Source organism: Oncorhynchus keta, chromosome 26 (assembly GCF_023373465.1).
Source record: "Oncorhynchus keta strain PuntledgeMale-10-30-2019 chromosome 26, Oket_V2, whole genome shotgun sequence".
Classification (NCBI taxonomy): Eukaryota; Metazoa; Chordata; class Actinopteri; order Salmoniformes; family Salmonidae; genus Oncorhynchus; species Oncorhynchus keta.
In genome coordinates, this window is record NC_068446.1 from 16,152,151 (window position 1) to 16,174,339 (window position 22,189).

The 22,189-nt window shown below is 40.7% G+C and overlaps 2 protein-coding genes across 3 annotated transcripts; both read right to left on the minus strand.

The window, feature by feature from the left end:
* Positions 1–7,628: 7,628 nt before the first annotated feature.
* Positions 7,629–10,473, minus strand: LOC118359004 (regulator of G-protein signaling 21-like). Of its 2 annotated transcripts, none has more exons than XM_035737125.2 (5): positions 10,258–10,473; positions 9,845–9,904; positions 9,440–9,501; positions 9,100–9,266; positions 7,629–8,853 (listed from the first exon to the last, which is right to left on the minus strand). In XM_035737125.2, the coding sequence occupies exons 1-5, from the start codon at positions 10,341–10,343 to the stop codon at positions 8,665–8,667; spliced, it is 564 nt and encodes a 187-aa protein (XP_035593018.1). In that variant the 5' UTR covers positions 10,344–10,473; the 3' UTR covers positions 7,629–8,664. The 2 variants fall into 2 exon arrangements, with proteins under 2 accessions (XP_035593018.1, XP_035593019.1); XM_035737126.2 differs by having other exon boundaries at positions 9,440–9,504; positions 10,258–10,414.
* Positions 10,474–11,691: 1,218 nt separating this feature from the next.
* On the minus strand, positions 11,692–14,656 carry LOC118358649 (regulator of G-protein signaling 21-like). Its single transcript, XM_052480288.1, has 5 exons — positions 14,335–14,656; positions 14,137–14,232; positions 13,967–14,022; positions 13,695–13,861; positions 11,692–13,260 (listed from the first exon to the last, which is right to left on the minus strand). Exons 1-5 carry the CDS (start codon positions 14,409–14,411, stop codon positions 13,081–13,083), a joined length of 576 nt encoding a protein of 191 aa, XP_052336248.1. The 5' UTR covers positions 14,412–14,656; the 3' UTR covers positions 11,692–13,080.
* Between the last annotated feature and the right edge of the window lie 7,533 nt (positions 14,657–22,189).

The window sequence follows — 22,189 nt, forward strand, 5'->3', positions numbered from 1 at the left end:
GGTTTCATGCAAATGCATGGTGGATGACGTTAATGTTTGTCCTTACCCAGACATTACAGCTACCTGTAGGTACAGTATGCCAGTGTGGCATGAACAAAGAGGTGATGGAAATCTGTGAATTTGCATATACAGGAACAAAGTTTTAAATGTTCCGTAAATACAAAGTGGTATCGTTTATATCAGTGTCATTGAATTAGTGCTCAAAGTCATAGGCAGTCGCTAGTATTACATGTAGACAGAATCTGCTCCAGTTTCAACTGTTCTGCCTTGTTATTATTCGACCATGCTGGTCATTTATGAACATTTGAACATCTTGGCCATGTTCTGTTATAATCTCCACCCGGCACAGCCAGAAGAGGACTAGCCACCCCACATAGCCTGGTTCCTCTCTAGGTTTCTTCCTAGGTTTTGTCCTTTCTAGGGAGTTTTTCCTAGCCACCGTGCTTCTACACCTGCATTGCTTGCTGTTTGGGGTTTTAGGCTGGGTTTCTGTACAGCACTTTGAGATATCAGCTGATGTACGAAGGGCTATATAAATAAAATGTGATTGATTGATTGATTGAATGTGTTGGGATCTTGCCATTGGATGAGTGGTCTCCTAATGTCCGCTCTTATTGGGTGTCCAAGGTCACACTTACAGTAGACCCAGTCCAACCTCAACCCCTAGCTGCTACCCTTTGACTTCTCATAGATCTGAAAAGATTGACTGAGCAGTATGAGCAATACCAGAGGGATAGCGGTAGAACTGAGATTGGCCATTCGGTTCTCTAGGATTTTGTCTGGTCGGAGACCCTGAGAAGGAACTGTGGAGCTGTTGAGGGCTTTCAAGTGGGAAGGAAAGGGGAATAGTCTTAAGACAATGTTAAGGCTTTTTACGGTTGAGCTGCAGCTTGCGTCTGGTCATCGATGACAGCCACACATGCAAGAAATCACACTGTAAGGAGAATATAAGAAAATAATCATCTTTGGCAGCGATTACAGCTGTGAAACTTTCTGCGTAACTCTGTAAGAGCTTTGCAAACCTGGATGGTTCAATATTTATACAGCGCAGCCTGAATTCCAAATTGATACAATTTAGATTTTGTGTCACTGATATACATATAATACCCCATAATGTCAATGTGGAATTATGTTTTTAGAATGTTTAACAAATGAATAATAAATGAAAATCATAAATGTCTTGCGTCACTAAGTATTCAACTCCATTTGCTATGGCAAGCCTAAATAACTTCCAGAGTGAACATTTCCTTAACAAGTCAGATAATAAGTTGCATGGACTAACTCTGTGTGCAAGAGTGGTGTTTAAAACATGATTTTTGAATGACTACCCCATCTCTGTACCCCACACATACAATTATCTGTAAGGTCCCTTACAGACATTGGATATCTCTTTGAGCATGGTGAAGTTATTAATTACACTTTGGATGATGTATCAGTACACCCAGTCACTACAAAGATGCAGGTGTCCTTCCTAACTCAGTTAACGGTGAGGAAGGAAACCGCTCAGAGATTTCACCACGAGGCCAATGGTGATTTTAAACCAGTTACGGAGTTAAATGGCTGCGATAGGAGAAAACTGAGGATGGATCAACAACATTGTGTCACACCAGCCTTCGCTTTGACTCCCCCTCCTGTCCAGCTCAGGCGTTCGGCGTCGCCGGCCTTCTAGATTCTGCCAAACCTACTTCTGGCAAAGGCCCTTCACTCATCAACCCCGGACTTGTCTCGTCATCATTACACACACCTGCTTCCAATCCCCACTTTATCACTGTATATATTCTCCCTCTGCCAATTGTCTTTGTTGGTCTTTGTAAATGTTATTTGTTTTCCTGAGAGGAATCTCTTCTACTTTTTTCTGAGTACTTTATATTTGGAAATTTGGGTTTGCCCTGTGACTTTTTGTTTGTGAAGATATATTTTGAGCACAGCAAGCGTTTGGGTTTCGTCCCATGTTGATCTATGATGCTTAATTAAATGCAGTAGTTCTAAACCTGTGACTGCCTCCTTCCTACTATCTACACCAGTGACACATTGTAGTTACTTCACAATACTAACCTAAATGACAGAGTGAAAAGAAGGAAGTCTACAGAATACAAATTCTTAAACAATGCATTTTATTTTTAGAAAAAGGCACTAAAGTAATGCTGAAAAAATGTAAACTTTTTGTCCTGAATACAAAGAATTATGTTTGGGGCAAATCCAACACAACACATCACTAAGTACCACTCTTCATATTTTCAAGCATGGTGATGGCTGTATCATGTCATGGGAGTTTTTTAGGATCAAAGAAAATGAATAGCGCTAAGGACAGGCAAAGTTCTAGAGGAAAACATGGTTCAGTGTGCTTTCCAACAGACAGTGGCAGACAAATCCACCTTTCAGCAAGACAATAACCTGAAATGGAAGGTCAAATATACACTGGAGTATGACCACCTTGAATGTTCCTGAGTTCTGTTTTGGGGCGGCAGGGTAGCCTAGTGGTTAGAGCGTTGGACTAGTAACCGGAACATTGCAAGTTCAAACCCCCGAGCTGACAAGGTACAAATCTGTCGTTCTGCCCCTGAACAGGCAGTTAACCCACTGTTCCTAGGCCGTCATTGAAAATAAGAATTTGTTATTAACTGACTTGCCTAATAAAATAAAAATAGTTACAGTTTTGACTTAAATCGGCTTGAAAATCTATGGCACAACTTGAAAACGGCTGTCTTGCAATGAACAACAACCAACTTGACAGAGCTTCAAAAATGTTTTCAAAGAATAATGAGCAAATATTGTACAATTAAGGTTTGCAAAGCTCTTAGAGAGTTACCCAGAAAGACTCACAGCTGTAATCACTGCCAAAGGTGATAATACCACGTTTTCACTCAGGGGGTTGAATACTTATCTCATCAAAATATATGAGTGCTGTATTTTTCAATAATATTTTGTGTAGAACGTTGACAAAAAAAATGACAATTGAATCTATTTTAATCCCACTTTGTAACACAACAAAATGTGGAAAAAGTCAACGGGTGTGAATACCTTCTGAAAGCACATATTATCCTGCCCAGGCATAATGTACTCAACTGATCAGATGAAAGACATTAGCCACATTCAGAAACCACATCCCTGTTGATTTGACTGCCATTTTGATTTTGGTGATGGGTCTGTTTTCCTTAAAATGACTGTGACATGTACATAATCCTTCCTAATACTGTATGAGTGGGTCAACTCTCACAGCTTCTATTCATCCATCCATCTTTGACAAACTTTGAGCAGAGGCCATGTATTCAAACACTTTGGTATTTTTGTACTAGATCATTATTAGTACAGTACGTCTGCATCTCTGTCGTGATTCTCATTGTGAATTGGCACTAGCAGGTAAATCACCAGGCCTGCTGAGGACCACAAAACAGAGAGGGGGCTGGTCTGTTCTGTTTATTATGATGTGCAGACAGTGTGTAAGCATCGGATTGTTCAGAAGAGAATAGGGAGCAGAGCCAAGTTTCCACCTAGACTAATGCTTCCAAAAAGCTTTACGTAGTAGTAGCAGGTAATTCCCAGTACTGAACCATATTTTGTTCCCGACAGGATTCCTAAGCATCCCAGAGTCCGAAAGTACAAGTTGTGCTCCTGCAGCATGTGCGTGTTCTTCAAATTACTCGCAACGGAAGATATTCAGTACTTTTGAGGAGATGGGAAATGTTGCACAGGCTACATCAATGGTCCGAGCGGTGCATTCTGGGCGATTCTGGCACAAGGAGCACTGTCCTTCAAGGAGTGAATGGGAGTCTATTGGGCGCTAGCTCAAAAACCTAACATTAGTACGAATTTCATCAGCAAGAAGTACATAAATAAAAAATATAATTCTGAGATGTGAGATAATTAACTTACTATTTGTACTATCGTATAGCTTTGGAAACGTGACATTACATACTTTTAAGGAAAATAGCCACATTTCTCAACATACAATATACACTGACATTGAGAAGGGATTGCGTTAAGATTAGTTTAGCAACTGCTTGACGCAGCATGACAACGTGAACGCGATTGGTCAACAGTCTGCTGGGTAGGGCGTTATGCGTTCATTTCAATGTACACAGGACTAAAGAGGCAGACAAATAGGAAAAATGTGCTAGACCCTCCATTAAATGACACATTTCTCAAGGTAGGAATATCGCAAAAATATTATCAATGGCTCATTTTGAGAGAAGACATCCTCTTGAGTTATGACATCGATGCGGCCAGTATTGAAATCTGACATGTATGATAGATTTTTTTTCGCGATCTAAAAGTCATATTCCTATTAACTTCCAGTGTAGGGAGAGTGACTTTGTCACGGTGCTACGCCATACCGGACGGATTTCTGACTGCTTGAATGCCAGTAACTCAGATACACATGAACACATGAATTGACCTAGGGAATCGATGGACCATCACACAGCGATGCACAAAAAAACGACATAACATTCAAAATGGGTGAACCTTCCCTTTCAAGCAACTGTGTACTGTACTGTACAACTTGGCAAACACGGCAGTGGTCGTAATGTGCAATGCATGGGATGGAACACAATGATCACTTTAAAACCCTTTAAACACATTCCAAACCGCTTCAAGCAATGCAAAATAACGTGTTTTTTGGACTTTGTAAAGTAGTTTTACACGAGGGCCTCTGAAACAGTCGGTGAGGAACATAGGCGAGGGCCATACCTTGGGACAGTATAAATGCTGACAAATGGAGAATTCATCATGCACAGAGACCTTGATTGTAACATACAGCAGAGAGAAACAGCCATGAAGGTCTTTGTCAGATGAGGAGGGCCCACTGTCATTGAGATGATGAAACACCTTCGTCTGCAACGTCATGGTTCTTAATATCTCAAGGATCATAAGTCTCTTGCCACGTATATTGTTTATTTAACTTTCAATTTACTGTAATAACACATTACTTCTCATAAACCCCCTTGTCATTAAACTGAAACTCACACCTTCCCTTTTCTATGTTATTCACTATGTAGAAAAAACACCTTAGAAATAAGACAGCAGATGTGTCTTTCAAGTAAATAACAAAAGCATGAAAAGCAAAAGCATGAAGGAACATCTAACCACAATGATGAAGAGACACACTATATTTACAGAAGTATGTGGACACACATTCAATGAGTGAATTTGGCTATTTCAGCCACACCCATCGTGATAGTTATATAAAATTAAGCACACAGCCATGCAATCTCTATAAACAAACATTGCCACTAGAATGGCCTTACTGAAGAGCTCAGTGACTTTCAACGTGGCACCATCATAGGATGCCACCTTTCCAACAAGTCAGTTAGTCAAATTTCTGCCCTGCTGGAGCTGCCCCAGTCAACTGTAATTGCTGCTATTGTGAAGTGCAAAGGTCTCGGAGCAACAAAGACTCCACAGACCACAGACCACTACCGCGTTCCAAACTGCCTCTGGAAGCAACGTCAGTACAATAACTGTTCATCGGGAGCTTCATGAAATCAGTTTCGATGGCCGAGCAGCCGCACACAAGCCTAAGTTCACCATGTGCAATGCCAAGCGTCGACTGTAGTGGTGTAAAGCTCGCCGCCATTGGACTCTGGAGCAGTGGAAACGTGTTCTCTGGAGTGATGAGTCATGCGTCACCACCGGGCAGTCCGATGGACGACCTCACTAATGCTCTTGAATGGAAGCAAGTCCCTGCAGTATTGTTCCAAAATCTAGTGGAAAACCTTTCCAGAAGAGTGGATGCTGTTAAGGCAGCAAAGGGGGGACCAAATCCATATTAATGCCGAAGATTTTGGAATGAGATGTTCGACAAGCAGCTGTCCACATAGTTTTGGTAATGTAGCGTATCTTGTTATTGAATTTTTTTATTTTTGTACATTCAAGATCATCAGGTGTACTCAAACTCATCATGCTGTCATTCTAACCCCTTTAAAACATTGTGTGTTACATACTTCCAGGTTATACCAATGGTTTCATCTATTTCTTTTGCATCCATTGATACCAACCATTAGTCTGTGTGATTAAGGGGGACTGAGCTAGAGCTGTGAGACAAGGGTGATCCCGAAGGGGCCCAGTAAAAAGGACACAGTTTGAGCTACAAACGATTAAAAGCTATCTATGAAAAGTGACATAATAGTTGTTAGAAGGTAAGTGGTTCTTCTACACAGAAGATCATAGGAAATCCAAGGCTCACATAGTTGCTGTCACACTCCAAATTTCACACAAATATCACTGACTAGTTGGATATTCATTTTCCAATGAGTACACTATTTTTTGTACTTACAGCATTCATATAAATACATTTTTGTTTTGGTGAAACTTCTTTTTTAAATGTACATTTATCAATTAAACTCATGAATGCAATTGTTAATGTCAAAATGTTTTGTGTTTTACTTGTAGCCCTGGTTGTCCGGAAAATAGAATGGTAAAACAATTCATAGTGAGTCTAATGTAGATAAATGAAAGTCAGATAAATAATGAAAAGCCAATTTTTTATATGATCTAGAGACTTTTAGGGTTAAAGCACCCCCTAGAATCGTATGATGCTCCCAAGGATCACACGGTGACGTCATTTTGAATATTGAATAGCTCCCCATGTGTTCAAGTTAGAGACTTACCGTTTCTTGTAATGGCTGCAGCTCAATCCCCTCTTTGTGCCTATCCCATAAAATGGGCTTCTGAAGCGGCCTTTTTCACAGGAGAAGATCCGGACAGGACAATTGTCACGAAATCGTCTGTAAAACCCAAACGGTGTGAGACAGAAATGAATAAGTCACCACCATCGAAAGATGAGACTCACGAATACTACAGTGTCGGTTGTTTGGCATCAACAAGCTGTACTGCAGTCGTCTGGACTCTCTGTTGAGGACCACTTCATTTTGAAGAGATCACAAAACAGACTGTCCAGACCGAACCTCTGGAGCTACAAACGAATATGTCACCAATATCTAAAAAGGAGACATTCACCTCGTAGACCAGGTGTTCTGGTCTACGACACACACATGATTCAGGGGAATCATCTCAAGGTAAACCAGTACCGGGATGTAAAATGTGCAAAAAGTTCATAGAGGGTAAAATGTGCCACGAATAAAAATGTGCCACGAATAAAGTGACCAAACATGGGTCCCAAAAATCTTGTGATTGAGGTTTTTTTGCCTATAGAAATGCATGGAATAACACATTTGTACATGGCAAAACAAAAAAAATCTAAAAATCAATCATAAGGACAAGGTTTCGAGGTTTCCTATATCTGAGAGACATAAAAAAAGAGAAAATAGCAAACATAAAGAAAAATCCTTGAATGAGTAGGTGTGTTCACACTTTTGACTGCTACTGTATGTCCATAATACAATGTTGCTCTATCTTCTTAACAGCACTATCATGATTCCATATGTGTTATTTCATAGTTTTGATGTCTTCACTATTATTCTACAATGTAGAAAATAGTAAAAAAAAGAACAAAAAACCCTGGAATGTGTCCAAACTTTGACTGGTACTGTATATATAGTATGTCTACAGGGGTCCAAAATTCAAAATCAAATGGCTAAATTATAAACTTTATGACTGTCTTAAATCAATTCCATATGCTAGCCTATTAGATATTGCGATCTAAGGGATTACACATACAGGAGCAACCGCAAAGTGAAATGTTGTTTTTTAATTTAGTTGTTAATTGAGAATAAGCCAGAAGAGAGTGATTGACAATAAATATTTTGTCTGCAAATAATTTAATAATTTAATTTAATGTAATTTAATCATCTAATCGTGAACATTTTTACAAGCATTGCAAAAGTCAGCATCCCAACAGTGACTGTGTAATAAATAGTACAACATTCTAACCTTAATTTATCAACATTGGTAGGAGTTCAAAGTTCAATATACAAAGTGGGACATAGGCTACCCTTCTGTCTACAATTGCACTCAGACAACTTAACCTCTACTTCTAAATGGGTAATTATTCAACGATAGACAGTGTAAGAAGTCTTTAACTGCCTTGCAAATCTAAAGATTCAACCTCCTTTCGAAAAACTGGTTTGAATTTAGAGACGAAATGTGAATATTATGAAGGACAGTATAGTATTTTGGGCCGGTATCCATTGTGTGCGTGCTCTCTCCTTTGTTTCACTCCAGACCACATACTTTAGTATTGCTAGTGAAAGTCCACCTTGCATCTCCTATCTTATCATGGTATCATAGGCATCCTGTTGCGCACACACACACACAAACACACACACAAACACACATACACTTTCTTCTCCATCTTTTTAGGACAGGAAGCACCTCCGGTTGAGTGGGGACTGCATGGTTGCTGAATTTGTGTTTCAGTTCGATCGTCATTCACTCGGTGATTCATTCACTGTCAAAGACGATCTAATCACCTATGATATGATGTCACTCCCAGAGTTACAGATAAGACAGCAGCATCCAGTGCAATCGCAGCGCTGTAACATTCCTCATATCCCCTCTGCCTTTCCTTCTCTCTTTCTGTCTTTCTTTTTCTCTGGGCGAATCCCACTTGCAGTGTTTTAGGGTGTGGTCTTGTGTTGTGGCGACCACGGTTCGTAGGGACACAGGCCTGTCAGTCTCTCTATGCTTGGTCAGCCTTCCATCCTGTAGAATCCCAAACATTCCAGTTTCTGTTGTCACATTCTCCTGTCGTCTAATCCGCTCCCATTAGCCCTTGACGGCGTCAGCGGCGAGGGAATCCAGGAGGGATCGGTAAATGTCTGAGCGCAGGAAGCGAGGGTACGAGTCTCTCTCCATCAGCCCATAGACAATCTTCTGGGCATCGTCAAAGCACTGGAGTGTAGGATTCTTCACGGCCCTCTTGATCTGCTCCCTCGTGTGGTAGTCAATGTTTATCTGGAACAAGAGCAAGATTCATTTAGATTTACGAAGTACAGATGGATTTCATATAGCATGTTTGGAAATAAACATTTGAGGGGGGGTTTATTAACCAGATGATGTTGATGAAATACATTGAAACATCAATGAGGTTACAAAAAGTTCAAATGCAGGGTCGCTTTCTGTAGAAATGTCACTGCAGCTATTTGAATCTCTATTATGTAGCCATGTACTGTAATATATACTGTACTATAACAGTCGTACCTCTTTAGGAGCCTCAGCCTTTATGAAATGCTCATAGATTTTTTTGGCCTTCGATGACATTCTGAATGAAGACTTGATTTTCTTGTACTCCTCACACGTCAGCCAGAACTCAATGTTCTCATCGCTGAATTCAGACTTCAGAAAGGTTCTGAAGGTCGCCAGTCCATCTGTGGGGAAGAATAAAAACATACCAAGACATGAAACAATGATACAGCCCCAAGCCTGGAAACATGTGCTGTTTTTGTTCAACATCTCTGTCTGGCTGTTTTCAGTTAGATATTTGATCTAATTAATCTATTTATCTCGAACTATTTTGATCGTCTGATAAAGTGAAACTCACATTTAGACTCGAGGAGTCTCTCCAGTGACTGAGACCATTGTTGGGTATCTTCTAAACTTAGCCTGCTAGGAAGAAAATGTGTGGTGATTACTCAACTAGAATCAAATCTGGGTAAAAATAAACCTGGTATTTGATGTGAGGGCAAAAGGGCACATAGAACCAACATAATTAGGAAACAATTATAGCCACACATTGGTGCGTGTGTGTGTGCCTGCTTTCTGAAGTTTAATTTGAATTCACACACACTACCACAGATGGACACTACAACATATATGGTATTTGATTTTGAACAATACAATACATGTAATATATGTTATATATATATACACATTTAAAATAATATAATAATAATAACCATTAGGATCAACACAGAGTAACAGAGTAAGAAAGGGTAAGAATCCTTACCTCTCAGAGGTAGGTGAATGTGAGAACATGCATTGCAGTCGGCACATAAAGTTCTTTCCCCTATGGAGAGAAAAAAAGAACGGTCATGATTGTCTCATAAAACAACTTATTCCATTGCTGTATAAGGACATCTTGGTAGAAGTATCTTGGTAGTATCTTGGTAGAAGGTATTCACAGGTTTAGTAAAACATATGCAAGCGTTTATATACAATGTGTGGCCTAAAGTATGTAGTATGCCGTTAAAATATTTGTACAAGCATTTTAGTATTTAGAAAGTATATGACACATCCATAGTATTACGAGAGTACATTGAATATATAGCCTGATATTTATAAAATATACATAAGTGCCACAATACATTTTCCGAAATCGCCAGCTGCTGAGAGTATAAAAAAGCTATAATCTACACTCACAAGTTCTTGTTCCTCCTCCTGTCGTCCTGCTCCATATTGAAGTGCTGTGTTTGTATCAGTGTCTCTGTGATGATTAGGCTGGGCATGTTTTAACCCCACACTCTCTGTCCCCTGCTGCTGCTCATGCTGGGGTGAATCACTCTCTGTATAGCGGGGTCTCCCTCCACCTCAGGCCTTTATATGCAGGGCTGGAAGGTGAAACACAGACTCAGACCAGTGAACCGTAGCAAGAGAGGAAGCCCCTACGCTCTCTCTCTATCTCTCTCTCTGTGACATGCGCTCTCTGTCTTTTTGCGACACTCTCTTTCAACCTCTCTCTGTGTCATGCTCTCTCTCCCTCTCTCTCTCTCTCTTTGTCCGGTTTTCCAGGCAGCCTAACTGCTCCTCGTTCAAAGTGTGCTCTTTATGTCCACCATATTTTTTGGTCTGGGCTGCTAAGATGCAAATGACAGAGACAGTGACAGTGATAGGCAAATCATGACCTTCGCTTGGTGTGTGTTTCGGTACCCTGTTGAAATGTCATTGGGATGTTTAATTTCTTATACTGTGTCCAGAGGCGAGGTGTGTCTTTACTAAATGATATGATGATTCAATCCAATATAGACAGTCAGTTGTTTAGTTTGTAGATTGTGGGTTTATAGCCTTTGCATACATTAGCCAGAGTCATATAGACAACTCATTGCCAATGTGACTATAGGCAGCAATGTCCAATGATCTGCCCGTTGTCATTCCGCACAGTAACTGATGTGGTTCTCCTCAACTTACCCAAAGATGGCCACAAGCAGTCAAGCACAACCAAGTGACACCAAAACATGGCCACTTACAGTTAATCTGCCTTGTGCCTTCAATTCCACACCACCACACAACTACCTTTACATCATACAGTAAAAACTGACCAGAGGTTTAAACGAACACACCACAATCACCTGTGTGGTTGACACCATAAATATGCTTTTAAAAAAAATCATTGAATAACATTGTCCTCCAAGAGTTGCTGAATCTCCTTTCTACTTCTGCTTTACACCAATATGAACAGTATCCATTCTAGAAGTTCCTGAGTGACGGTATTGAGTAACTCAGACAGTATCAGAAATACACTGCACATTACTCACTTCCCCTCAGCTGTCATGGCAACCGTTTGGGACAAAGGAAAACAGCGTCAGACTGTGAAGGACAAAGTGGTGTGATGTTGTCGTGAGGCAGGAGGGGTGAGATCCCTGTCATCGAGCAAGAATATCCCTTCATGCCAACTCCCCCCTCCCCTTTTTTTATTTATTAAACAAAATGTTGTTTAATTGAATATATTATACCATACTATTGACTTACCGAGCAAAAAATTGCAATAGAAGTTGCGATTGTCTGGTCTTCCCTCTACCCAATAGTCCTCTTTGAAAATATCAACTCTCACATAAAACATTCCCTTTGAAGACTGCTTTAAGTATTTAGTATTTTATTAGGATCCCCATTAGCTGTTGCTGAAGCAGCAGCTACTCTTCCTGTGGTCTATTTATAACCTTGTATGTAGTAATAACATTGAGTTCTTCTCATAATTATTGCGCAATGCTCAATTGAAGATCATGCTGTGCTAGCCTCCAGACATTTGTCCATAGTGCGCCATGCTGATGCTAAAAGTCATCACAGAACAGTTGGTCCTTGGTGATGAGATTACTTCCCTAACAAGGGGACACATTCAGGCCAATTTGCCATGCATCAGAGCATCCACTGACTCCAATCCACTGGTGGGAGTTCTGGGTCAAACTCACAGTTATTCTTAGAGCCATCCAGATTACCTTTTTAAGAGACAACTTTGAGAAATAGAGCCATCTATAGAGTGGGGTCAACGGTGACAGGGCACATTTTTTCCAGCTTCGATACATAGTCGCTGGGCTGGCTCTGGGCAATTAGCTGAGACAGCTGACGTGTGATCACAACAGACTTACAGTCAGCAGGCTGTGGAAAATCATTTTCTCCGATTTGCCCTGCCCACCGACCCCACGCGATTACTCAGTGTCACAGGACAAATTAAAGATAACCCTTCACTCTGACAACGTCAACATCCTGACTTATGGAAGTATACTGTATATTTAAACGGACAGGGTCCATCCATGCTATATTAGTATTAAGAGTTAAATGAATAACAGTTATTCATGTTTCATATTGCTGACAGATCCATATCATGGGTGTCAAATAAGCATGAAATGAAAAAACAGATTTTTGTCTTTGCCATAACAAATAACACTTGAATGGAATACTTAAAAGCCTTTTAGTGCTGCATTTCTGTAACCATACGTAACTCATTTCTGTAACCATACGTAACTCATTTCTGTAACCATACGTAACTCCTTTCTGTAACCATACGTAACTAATTTCTGTAACCATACGTAACTCATTTCTGTAACCATACGTAACTCATTTCTGTAATCATTTGTAATGTAAGTCCTTCCATTTAGACATTCTGTACCTTCTGTTCTTACCTAAAACGATTCCCTATACACACATTTCTTTTTACGCCAACGCCACTTTTGATGCATCAGTCAGTCTAGATGTTTGAATAAATGTACTGTTTAGCACTCTGAATCATTGACACTACTCATCACCACACATCACTCATCTCTAACACTCAATGCTTCTCCATACTCTATACTCATTTCTTCTTCTTCTCCAACTCATAAGTCATTTCCTGTGGTCATTATGTGTCACTTCCTGTGGGGATCTTTCAGTTCTATCCTCAGGATCTAAAGTCTCATGTTTCCATGACTCGTTTGGAATCCTCCTTGTTTGGACTTGGTGAATCTTGATTCACAAACTCTTGACCCCTAACCTCTACCAGAAGGTCCTGGCTTTGCGTCCGAGCTCCAGGTAGGCATCTGACCTGAGGAACCTGGAATATGAGTCGCTCTCCATCAGTTTGTACACGTGTCTCACTGCCTCGTCAAAGCAGCACAGAGCAGGGGCTTTCATGGACCTTTTGATCTTCTCGTGGATGTGGTGGTCAACGTTGATCTGTAAGGGGAAAACACAAACCATTACAATGAGTGCCAAGGGAAAGTTCTTACGCACATTTGTGAAGCTAATGTTATGAAAAGCCTGAGCTGAGTGATATGGTCATCTTTCTATCCTAAGCTTGCCAATCCATTTATTCACTACATGAGCTTGTTGAAATCATATCTTGTCCCAACAGGTTGTTATCTGTATTTTTGAAGGAGGGATTTTATTACGTCAGCAAGTTTCAGTGCTTGTCAAATTGTTCTAGTGATAGGCTAAGTTATCTTTGAAATAGTCCATTTCCCACATCAGCAAAGTACATGGAATTACATAGTCACACCCTAGGAATTATAGCTATATCTGCTACTTTGGCTTATATTATGTTAGTATTTTGGATAACTGTATCCAGATACTGCCAAGGTGAATGCTGATGCATAGCCTGACTAACTGACCTCTCTCTGGGCCTGAGGGTGGAGGAACTCCTGGTAGATCTCTGTTGCTTTCCAGAACAGGTCAGCCGGTGAGATGGTCTTTCTGTAGTCTCTGCATGCAAGCCAAAATTCAATATTCTCCTCACTGAATTCGGACCGCAGGAAGGCTCGGAAGGCTGCAAGGCACCCTGGGGGATTATTAATGCTAAAGTCAGAAGGTGGTTGAATCAGACTGTACTATTGATGATAATGAATGTACTCTGGGCCAACATAGTTAAAACAGTTGTCATTACCTTCGTCCTTCAACAAGGTCTCAAGAGTTGGCTGGATTCCTCTATTGTCCTCTGGACTTAAAAATATTGAAAATTGAAAAAATGGGGGTCAATTATATGGGTCAATATTACTAAGTAAACTATTTGACATGTTATTGTTATGAAATAGTCACCACTGTTGTCGTACTTACTTGATTTTTGTAGAAAAGGACTCATCATTTATCTTTTGTGCCAGAAGACACTGGATGTCTTTTTTCTGTCTTTTTCTGCTTAGAAGGATATCGATCCTGTGGAAATAGTATGTATTATCATCCAATCTATTATGATAGCACAAATGTATCATGAACTGCCTATAAAGGTCCCTTTCCTAGATAGATAATTTAACTTACCTTCTTCTCTGTGTTCTTTTTTGCGGTATATCCTTCAATTCATAGATCCGAATCTTTGAAAATAATAGTTTGGGCATCTTCACATAATTGACAGCGATTCCTCCTAGGAATTAGATGTAGACTGTACGGTCTTAGTAAACATTCCAGGCCCATCCTGGGCAGGTATTTATCCTCTCAAGAGAGGTGTGTTATGGTGATGTTTACGGTGTGCTGGTGTAGGCCCCTAGATGCCTTGGCACAGCTTACCGAAACTCCCCTAGGACGCAAGGTCTTTGACTCATGGATATTACATTCCTGTAAAATTCCTATTACAAATTTTTCCCTTTTTTTTTTTTACAAATATTTCCTAAGACACGTCTTATAGATTAAACTCGATAATAATTCCCTGAAGAATGCATGTTAGGCAGTTGTTAGTTAATATAACTTGTGTTTACTGCCACATTCTTAAGTCTATGTGCGCATCTTTCATTTACTGTGAATAGTATAAAGGGAAATTACATAAGAGGGCAAATAATATGTAATGGGGAAAGGAGGCATGGCAATATATTTCCTCTCAAATATCTGAATGGGCAGGCGTTAGTTACACTGTTGTACTGTTAACATGTGCGCACACACACATAAACACACACACACACACACACACACACACACACACACACACACACACACACACACACACACACACACACACACACACACACACACACACACACACACACACACACACACACACACACACGCTCATTCATTCATTCATTCATTCATTCATTCATTCAATCAAATGTAGTTCTGCATTTATAGCACTTTTTACATCAGCAGATGTCACAAAGTGCTTATACAGCAACCCACACTAAAACCCCAAACAGCAAGCAATGCAGATGTAGAAGCACGGTGGCTAAGAAAAACTCCCTAGAAAGGCAGGAAAATAGGAAGAAACCTATAGAGGAACCAGGCTCTCGGAGGGGTGGCCAGTCCTATTCACACACACACACACACACACACACACACACACACACACACACACACACACACACACACACACACACACACACACACACACACACACACACACACACACACACACACACACACACACACACACACACACACACACACACACACACACACACACACACACACACACACACACACACACACACCAAGACTTGTAATGTCATGCATGCAGTTTGTGGTTGTGGAAATGGACAGATAGAACCCCAGGAGGAAAGAGTTAATATACTCACATATATGTGACCTTTTGTGGCGATTTTTGTAACTTTTGCATCAATAATGTTATAATAGGGTTATTAATGGAGTGATAATTCCATTACACATTTTTTTATGGATTACTTGTTACTCCATTTAACTGTTGATCTAATTATGGAATAGTTTGTTGTACACACATTCTTCAATTAGATGTACACTACGATTCAAAAGTTTGTGGTCACTTAAAAATGTAATTGTTTTTGAAAGAAAAGTACATTTTTTTGTCCATTAAAATAACATCAAATTGATCAGAAATACAGTGTAAACATTTTAATGTTGTAAATGACTATTGTAACTGGAAATGGCAGATTGGAATATCTACATAGACGTACAGAGGCCCATTATCAGCAACCATCACTCTGTTCCAATTGCATGTTGTGTTAGCTAATCCAAGTTTATCACTTTAAAAGTGTAATTGATCATTAGAAAACTGATGTGCAATTATGTTAGCACAGCTGAAAACTGTTGTCCTGATTAAAGAAGCAATAAAACTGGCATCCTTTAGACTAGTTGAGTATCTGGAGTATCAGCATTTGTGGGTTAAATTACAGGCTCAAATTGGCCAGAAACAAATAACTTTCTTCTGAAACTCGCCAGTCTATTCTTGTTCTGAGAAATGAAGGCCATTCCATGTGAGAAATTGCCAAGAAACTGAAGATCTCGTACAGTGCTGTGTACTACTCCCTTCACACAACAGCGCAAATTGGCTCTAACCAGAATAGACAGAGGAGTGGGAGGCTCCGGTGCACAACTGAGCAAGAGGACAAGTACATTAGAGTGTTTAGTTTGAGAAACAGACGGCTCACAAGTCCTCAACTGGCAGGTTTATTAAATAGTACCTGCACAACACCAGTCTCAACGTCAACAGTGAAGAGGTGACTCCAGGACGCTGGCCTCATGCAGCGCGACACATCTCCTTCTCATAGAGTTGATCAGGATGTTGATCGTGGCCTGTGGAATGTTGTCCCACTCCTCTTCAATGGGTGTGCGAAGTTGCTGGATATTGGCGGGAACCGGAACACACTGTCGTACACGTCCATCCAGAGCATCCCAAACATGCTCAATGGGTGACATGTCTGGTGAGTATGCAGGACATGGAAGAACTGGGACATTTTCAGTTTCCAGGAATTGTGTACAGGTCCTTGTGACATGGGGCTGTGCATTATTATGCTGAAACATGAGGTGATGGAGGCGGATGAATGGCACGACAATGGTCCTCAGGTTCTTGTCATGGTATCTCGGTGCATTCAAATGCCATGGGGCACTCTGTTCACAACATTTACATCAGCAAACTGCTTGTCCACACGACGCCATACAGTCTTTCTGCCATCTACCCGGCACACATGCCAGTGGCCATTGAAGGTGAGCATTTGCCCACTGAACTCAGTTACAATGCCAAACTGCAGTGAGGACTACGAGCACATAGATGAACCTCCCTGTGGTGGTTTCTGACAGTTTGTGCAGAAACTCTTTGGTTGTACAAACCCACATTTCATCAGCTATCTGGGTGGTTGGTTTCAGATGATCCTGCAGGTGAAGAAGCCGGATGTGGATGTCCTGGGCTGGCGAGGTTACACGTGGTCTGCGGTTGTGAGGCCGGTTGGACGTACTGCCAATTTCTCCAAAACGCTTATGGTAGAGAAATGAACATTCAATTCTTTGGCAACAGCTCTGGTGGACATTCCTGCAGTCAGCATTGCATGCTCCTTTAAAACATAAGACATCTGTGGCATCGTGTTGTGTGACAAAACCGCACATTTTAGAGTGGCCTTTTATTGTCCCCTGCACAATTCAATTAGCTTCTTGATACGCCACAGCTGTCAGGTGGATTGATTATCTTGGCAAAGAAGCAATGCTCACTAACAGGGATGTAAACAAATGTGTGCATTAAACTGGAGTGAAGTAAGCGTTCTGTGCATATATCTGGGATCTTTTATTTCAGCTCATAAAACACGGGACCAACACATTTACATGTTGCTTTCACATTTTTGTTGAATATACAATATACAAAGACTGAGTGTTTTTTTATTTGTATTTTTTTTCCAAATCAAATCAGTTTAGCAGCTATAATAGCAGGTGCTTAATTTTGAAGATTGGGTAGCAGGGTGGAAAAGATCACTGTGGGTGATCCAGATGCTCATCCAAGGTCTATTGATGTGATTTAACGAAACAGAAGTAATTGTGCTTTCCCCTGTTAGTTTTGACATTATTCTATTTCCATTCACTCTCTTTGTCCAGGTGTATGTAATGGAACTGAAGTTGAGGATGGGAAGGAGGCCACCAACATATGGAGCATTGTGCTCAAGCTAAATGGATCAATCAATCAATAATCAACATATAATCAACTAATGAACAACCCCTTTGTTCGCTGACTCGGGTGTTAGTGCTGTGCTGGAACAAATGCCTGCAGTCACGCCGGAATTCTATAGGAGGAAAGAACACTGTATTGTAGTGTCTGTGAGGTCTGAAGGGTGGAGCTACAAGTTGTTATTATTTCATCACAGGATGTGTATCGACCAGTCGGTCATGATGTTGCGTCATAGGATGCAGACATTGGGATGTGTTGACATGTAGTCCAAAGCAAACAGGATTGAAAGTAAATGATTAATGCTGTAAATGGGTCCATCTGTATTTTTACCCTCACTTGGACTTCAGTCAAATGTTTTCATTATTTTACATTCAAAGTCAACATCTTCTTCATTGAATTATTTACTTCCCATATCAAGGTTAATTATCACAACTAATTGTCACTAAAATCACCATTATTTATATTTGTAGTCTATGACCTCAAGGTTAAACCCTGCCGGGAATGATCTTACTTGTGAAAGCTGATGGGACATTCCTAAATGTATAGTGGAAGTATGCTGTGCTATTGTATCTACCAGGAAAGAAAGACCCTCAATGAGCAGCTAACCCTCTTCCTGTCTCTCTCTCTCTCTCTCTTTGAAGTGGAGCCTCAGCCTATGACTCCAATTAGAAGCTCTTAAAACAGCTGGCTAATTTAATTTAGTGGTAATTCAATGATAATGAGATGGTGTGGTACCAAGAAAGAGGTCCTAGATGTGGTTGATAAAATATTATTTTGGTTTACATACAACTTGCACCTATCCACCTCTGATATGACTGCAAACATAACTTTTCTCACACTCATGAGTGAACTAACGCCTCAGGATGTCAATGTAACCATTTATTTCCTCCAATTACTTTTTTTTGGCAATCCCTATTGCAAAAGTGCCACTGATTTTAACTCATTTTAGCAACATAGCATAAATTGTGAAATTCAGTATTTCAATATTCCAAACAAACAGAAAGAAGACTGTCTTGCCTCAGTTCTGAGTTATTTTGATTCTTGAGAGGTTCTTACTGTTGTCAATCATATCTGACCAACTAGCAGGAGTTGTTGCAGTGCACTAGCACCTCGTATTTAGCAAGCAAATTCTATTTACAATAATAACTATTTACATAGTGTTAGAACAGGAGGGCAGACTACTATTGTGTTACAACATGGAGGTACAGTAGACAATATGAAGAGCCCTATTATCAGATAAGCATTGTAGCTATATTGGGAAAATGTGCAAATATGTCAAGGACAATCTCATCTAAGGGGTGCCAATTATATTGTCGAACTACGCAAAGCAACATTGAAATGACTGTGTGCTGCTGATGCTTTATTGTCGTATAAAGCATGTGGACAAGCACACGCTTTCTATTCTGCTGCCTCTCATGACCTACACACCTAGGATAGTTGAGGTAATTACAGATTTGTGATGCAGGACAAGTGGCTTCCTGTCCTCCTTATTTCCTTTACCTGCAATCGGAAACCTGGTGGAGTGAAAGCAATATGGTGGATGTCAGCTAATAATTTGCTTTCAGTTCATAGATGGCAGTACATATAGAGGAAAGGAGAAGAGGAAAGGAAGCAAGTTAAGACTATTGAGAAGCAGCCTCTGAGCGAAAGCTGAGAGGATGAGGGGAATGATCTCTCACATAATTTGCCTGAACTTGCCTTTCAGGAGAGAGTAATATCCTGTCTCACAGAGCTGGAGACAACAGAAGCAGAAACCAGTTGGGCTTGGTTTCAGTACAACTCTTGTCTATTGAGTTGAACATGCATGGGTTTCTTAATGTTCAACTTCATTCAATTTGATTCCAAGTATGGGTTGGCGGTAAACATTTGATAATGACTGGCATCTAACCTAGAAATTGGAAAAGAGGGAGTGGTGCATGAGGAAATAAGAAGCTAAAAGTGTGTGCCTGTGCACGTGCGTGTGCGTATGAGTGTGTAGGGGGTGCTAGAGAGCTGGCGTCTATTGTCAGGGCTTCAGAGTGTTGGAATGAGGGGCACTATTCTCCACAGCTCTGAGGACAGTGTGGGAGTCTGTGTTGCAAGTAATTTAGTGAAACCCTCGCAGACTTCCTCTGAACTGAGGTGGAAGTGAAACGGCTTGGCATCCAAGGAAACACAGGGGCTTCAGGCAGAAGTCAGACTGACAGTTTCACATTGTGTGGTTTCTGAAATCCCCTCAGAGAAAAACCAGCTCAGGCATTACGGTCCAAATCCTCATGTGTGTCTGGTTGACGTGGTTGCAAGAGACTTTAATTACTTGTTCGCATAAGTGAAAGAAGTTTATGCAATGGCATTATTCGAAGATACAATTAGGTCCCTGTTCAATGTTTAGGACAAGAATCTACATTTAAGTTGTTCCATGATTTACTTGGTCATGAAGTTGAATTTGTCTTTGAAACTTGACTTTAGATGAATCATTGTACTGAAAAGTTTCAAACATAAGATGAATTGTTGCTGCTTGTAACAGGGCAGAAACGTGCACTTGCAATGTTGTCTTTGTTGCCATCTAGTGGACTTAATAAGAAACAGAGAGATGTACTGTACATTCAGTAGCAGCGTACTGCTGAGAACAGAGAACAATATGATTCACAAAAATAGACAAAAATCGAATCTAACTTTCCTCAGATACTCACTGACCAAACAAACCTGCAAACAGCTCATCCTAGTAAATCCAAACAGATCAGTAACAAAGCAGCGTATGCAGTGAGGGAATCAGAGGTGAGGTTGGTGTGTGTGTGAGCACAAGCATGTGTTCAGACTGGGGTGTTCAGAAAGAACTTGGGATAAGGCAGGGGTTGGAACCAAAATGACTTTCCAATCACTTTGTTCTGAACAGAACAGTTTATACTGTTATTTTCTGTTCCTTTTTTTTAAGCCTGTGAAATCAACCATTTTTTCCATTTAGCTTATTAAATTACTTCACCAATCAGTGCGGATAGAGCAGACAAGCTAGTTATTTACATGCGCGATGGAGAGTCAAGTGTAGCCTATGGCGCAAGATGTGACTGAAATGTTGTGGGTGGGGGAGAGAGCCAGAGAGGGTTGGGGAGGAGGCTTGAAGTGCTGGTTATCACCATGCATTATATGAATTAGGTCCAAGGAGGAACGGCTTATATAGAGGAACATTGAATGTCCTTTGAGCTAGCTAGCTAACAAGCTTGTTTGTGCAGAACAGCACCGGATTTAAAAACACGTCTTACCCTTTTGTAGTTAATAAATCCAACTTGAAACTGTGATAACTAGACCTATAGTATCCTTAACTCGCATTGAAAAAGTTCATCCATTCTTCTCAAGCTAATTAAATATCACTCTCCCAGTCTTCTGAATCACGCTTGTAACATCAGTACAGTAGCCTATGCCTCGGAGTGGGGAGGGGCAGGTAGCCTAAATACGCACAGGAAAAAAATGTCCAGGTGAATAAGTTTCTGCTTGAGTGAGTGAAGGCTTTGCATATAGGCGCTTTGTTGTGTTTTGTTGTGGGACTAGAAATAAAATGCCTGGAATGTAAAATCATGGTATTAACCGGTTTCATGGTTTTAAAATAACATTTCTGTTCCTTTAAAAATGTTGTTATTCTCCAGTTTTCTGTTCTGTTCCCTGAACCGGTTCCAACCCCTGGGATAAGGTACATTCCCAGATAATGTAGGAAACCCATTTCTAAACCTTTAAAGCTTGGTTTTAAGTTTCTGGAAGCTGTACTACAGGAGCTAAACTGTGAAAGAAACCTTCCCCAGTCAGGACCAGGGACAATTTGTGGGACTCAGCAGAGTCCCAGACACCTAATCTCCCTTCCTCCGTGAGCTACTTTGCCAGACACAAAGTCCTAGGGAGTAATCTCCTCCTCTGCAGCTCAGAGTAGTCCTGCCTGCTGGGGCCATGCCACCTCCCTCCCCTCCCTCCCCTCCCTGCCTGCCTCCCAACTCAGCACACAGTCCTCACAGGGGTCCATCAGAATAGTGACGGAATGGAATAAGATTGCTGCCTTCTCACAGATAGGCAGGAGGGCGTTCGTCCTTTACACACACACACACACACACACACACCGAGATAGATGGTAGCGAGCATTTCAAAACTATACTTCTTCCCAATGTCCCCAGCCCTCTTCCAATCCAGAGGGATCTGTGGTTTGGATGGCATGAAGCCTCTAGTCATGTTGTGAGATTTCACACACAATGTTGTTGTGTGAAACTTGAGCTAGGCTACCGGACATGAATTCACGATAAACTTGGAACTTGAAGTCAG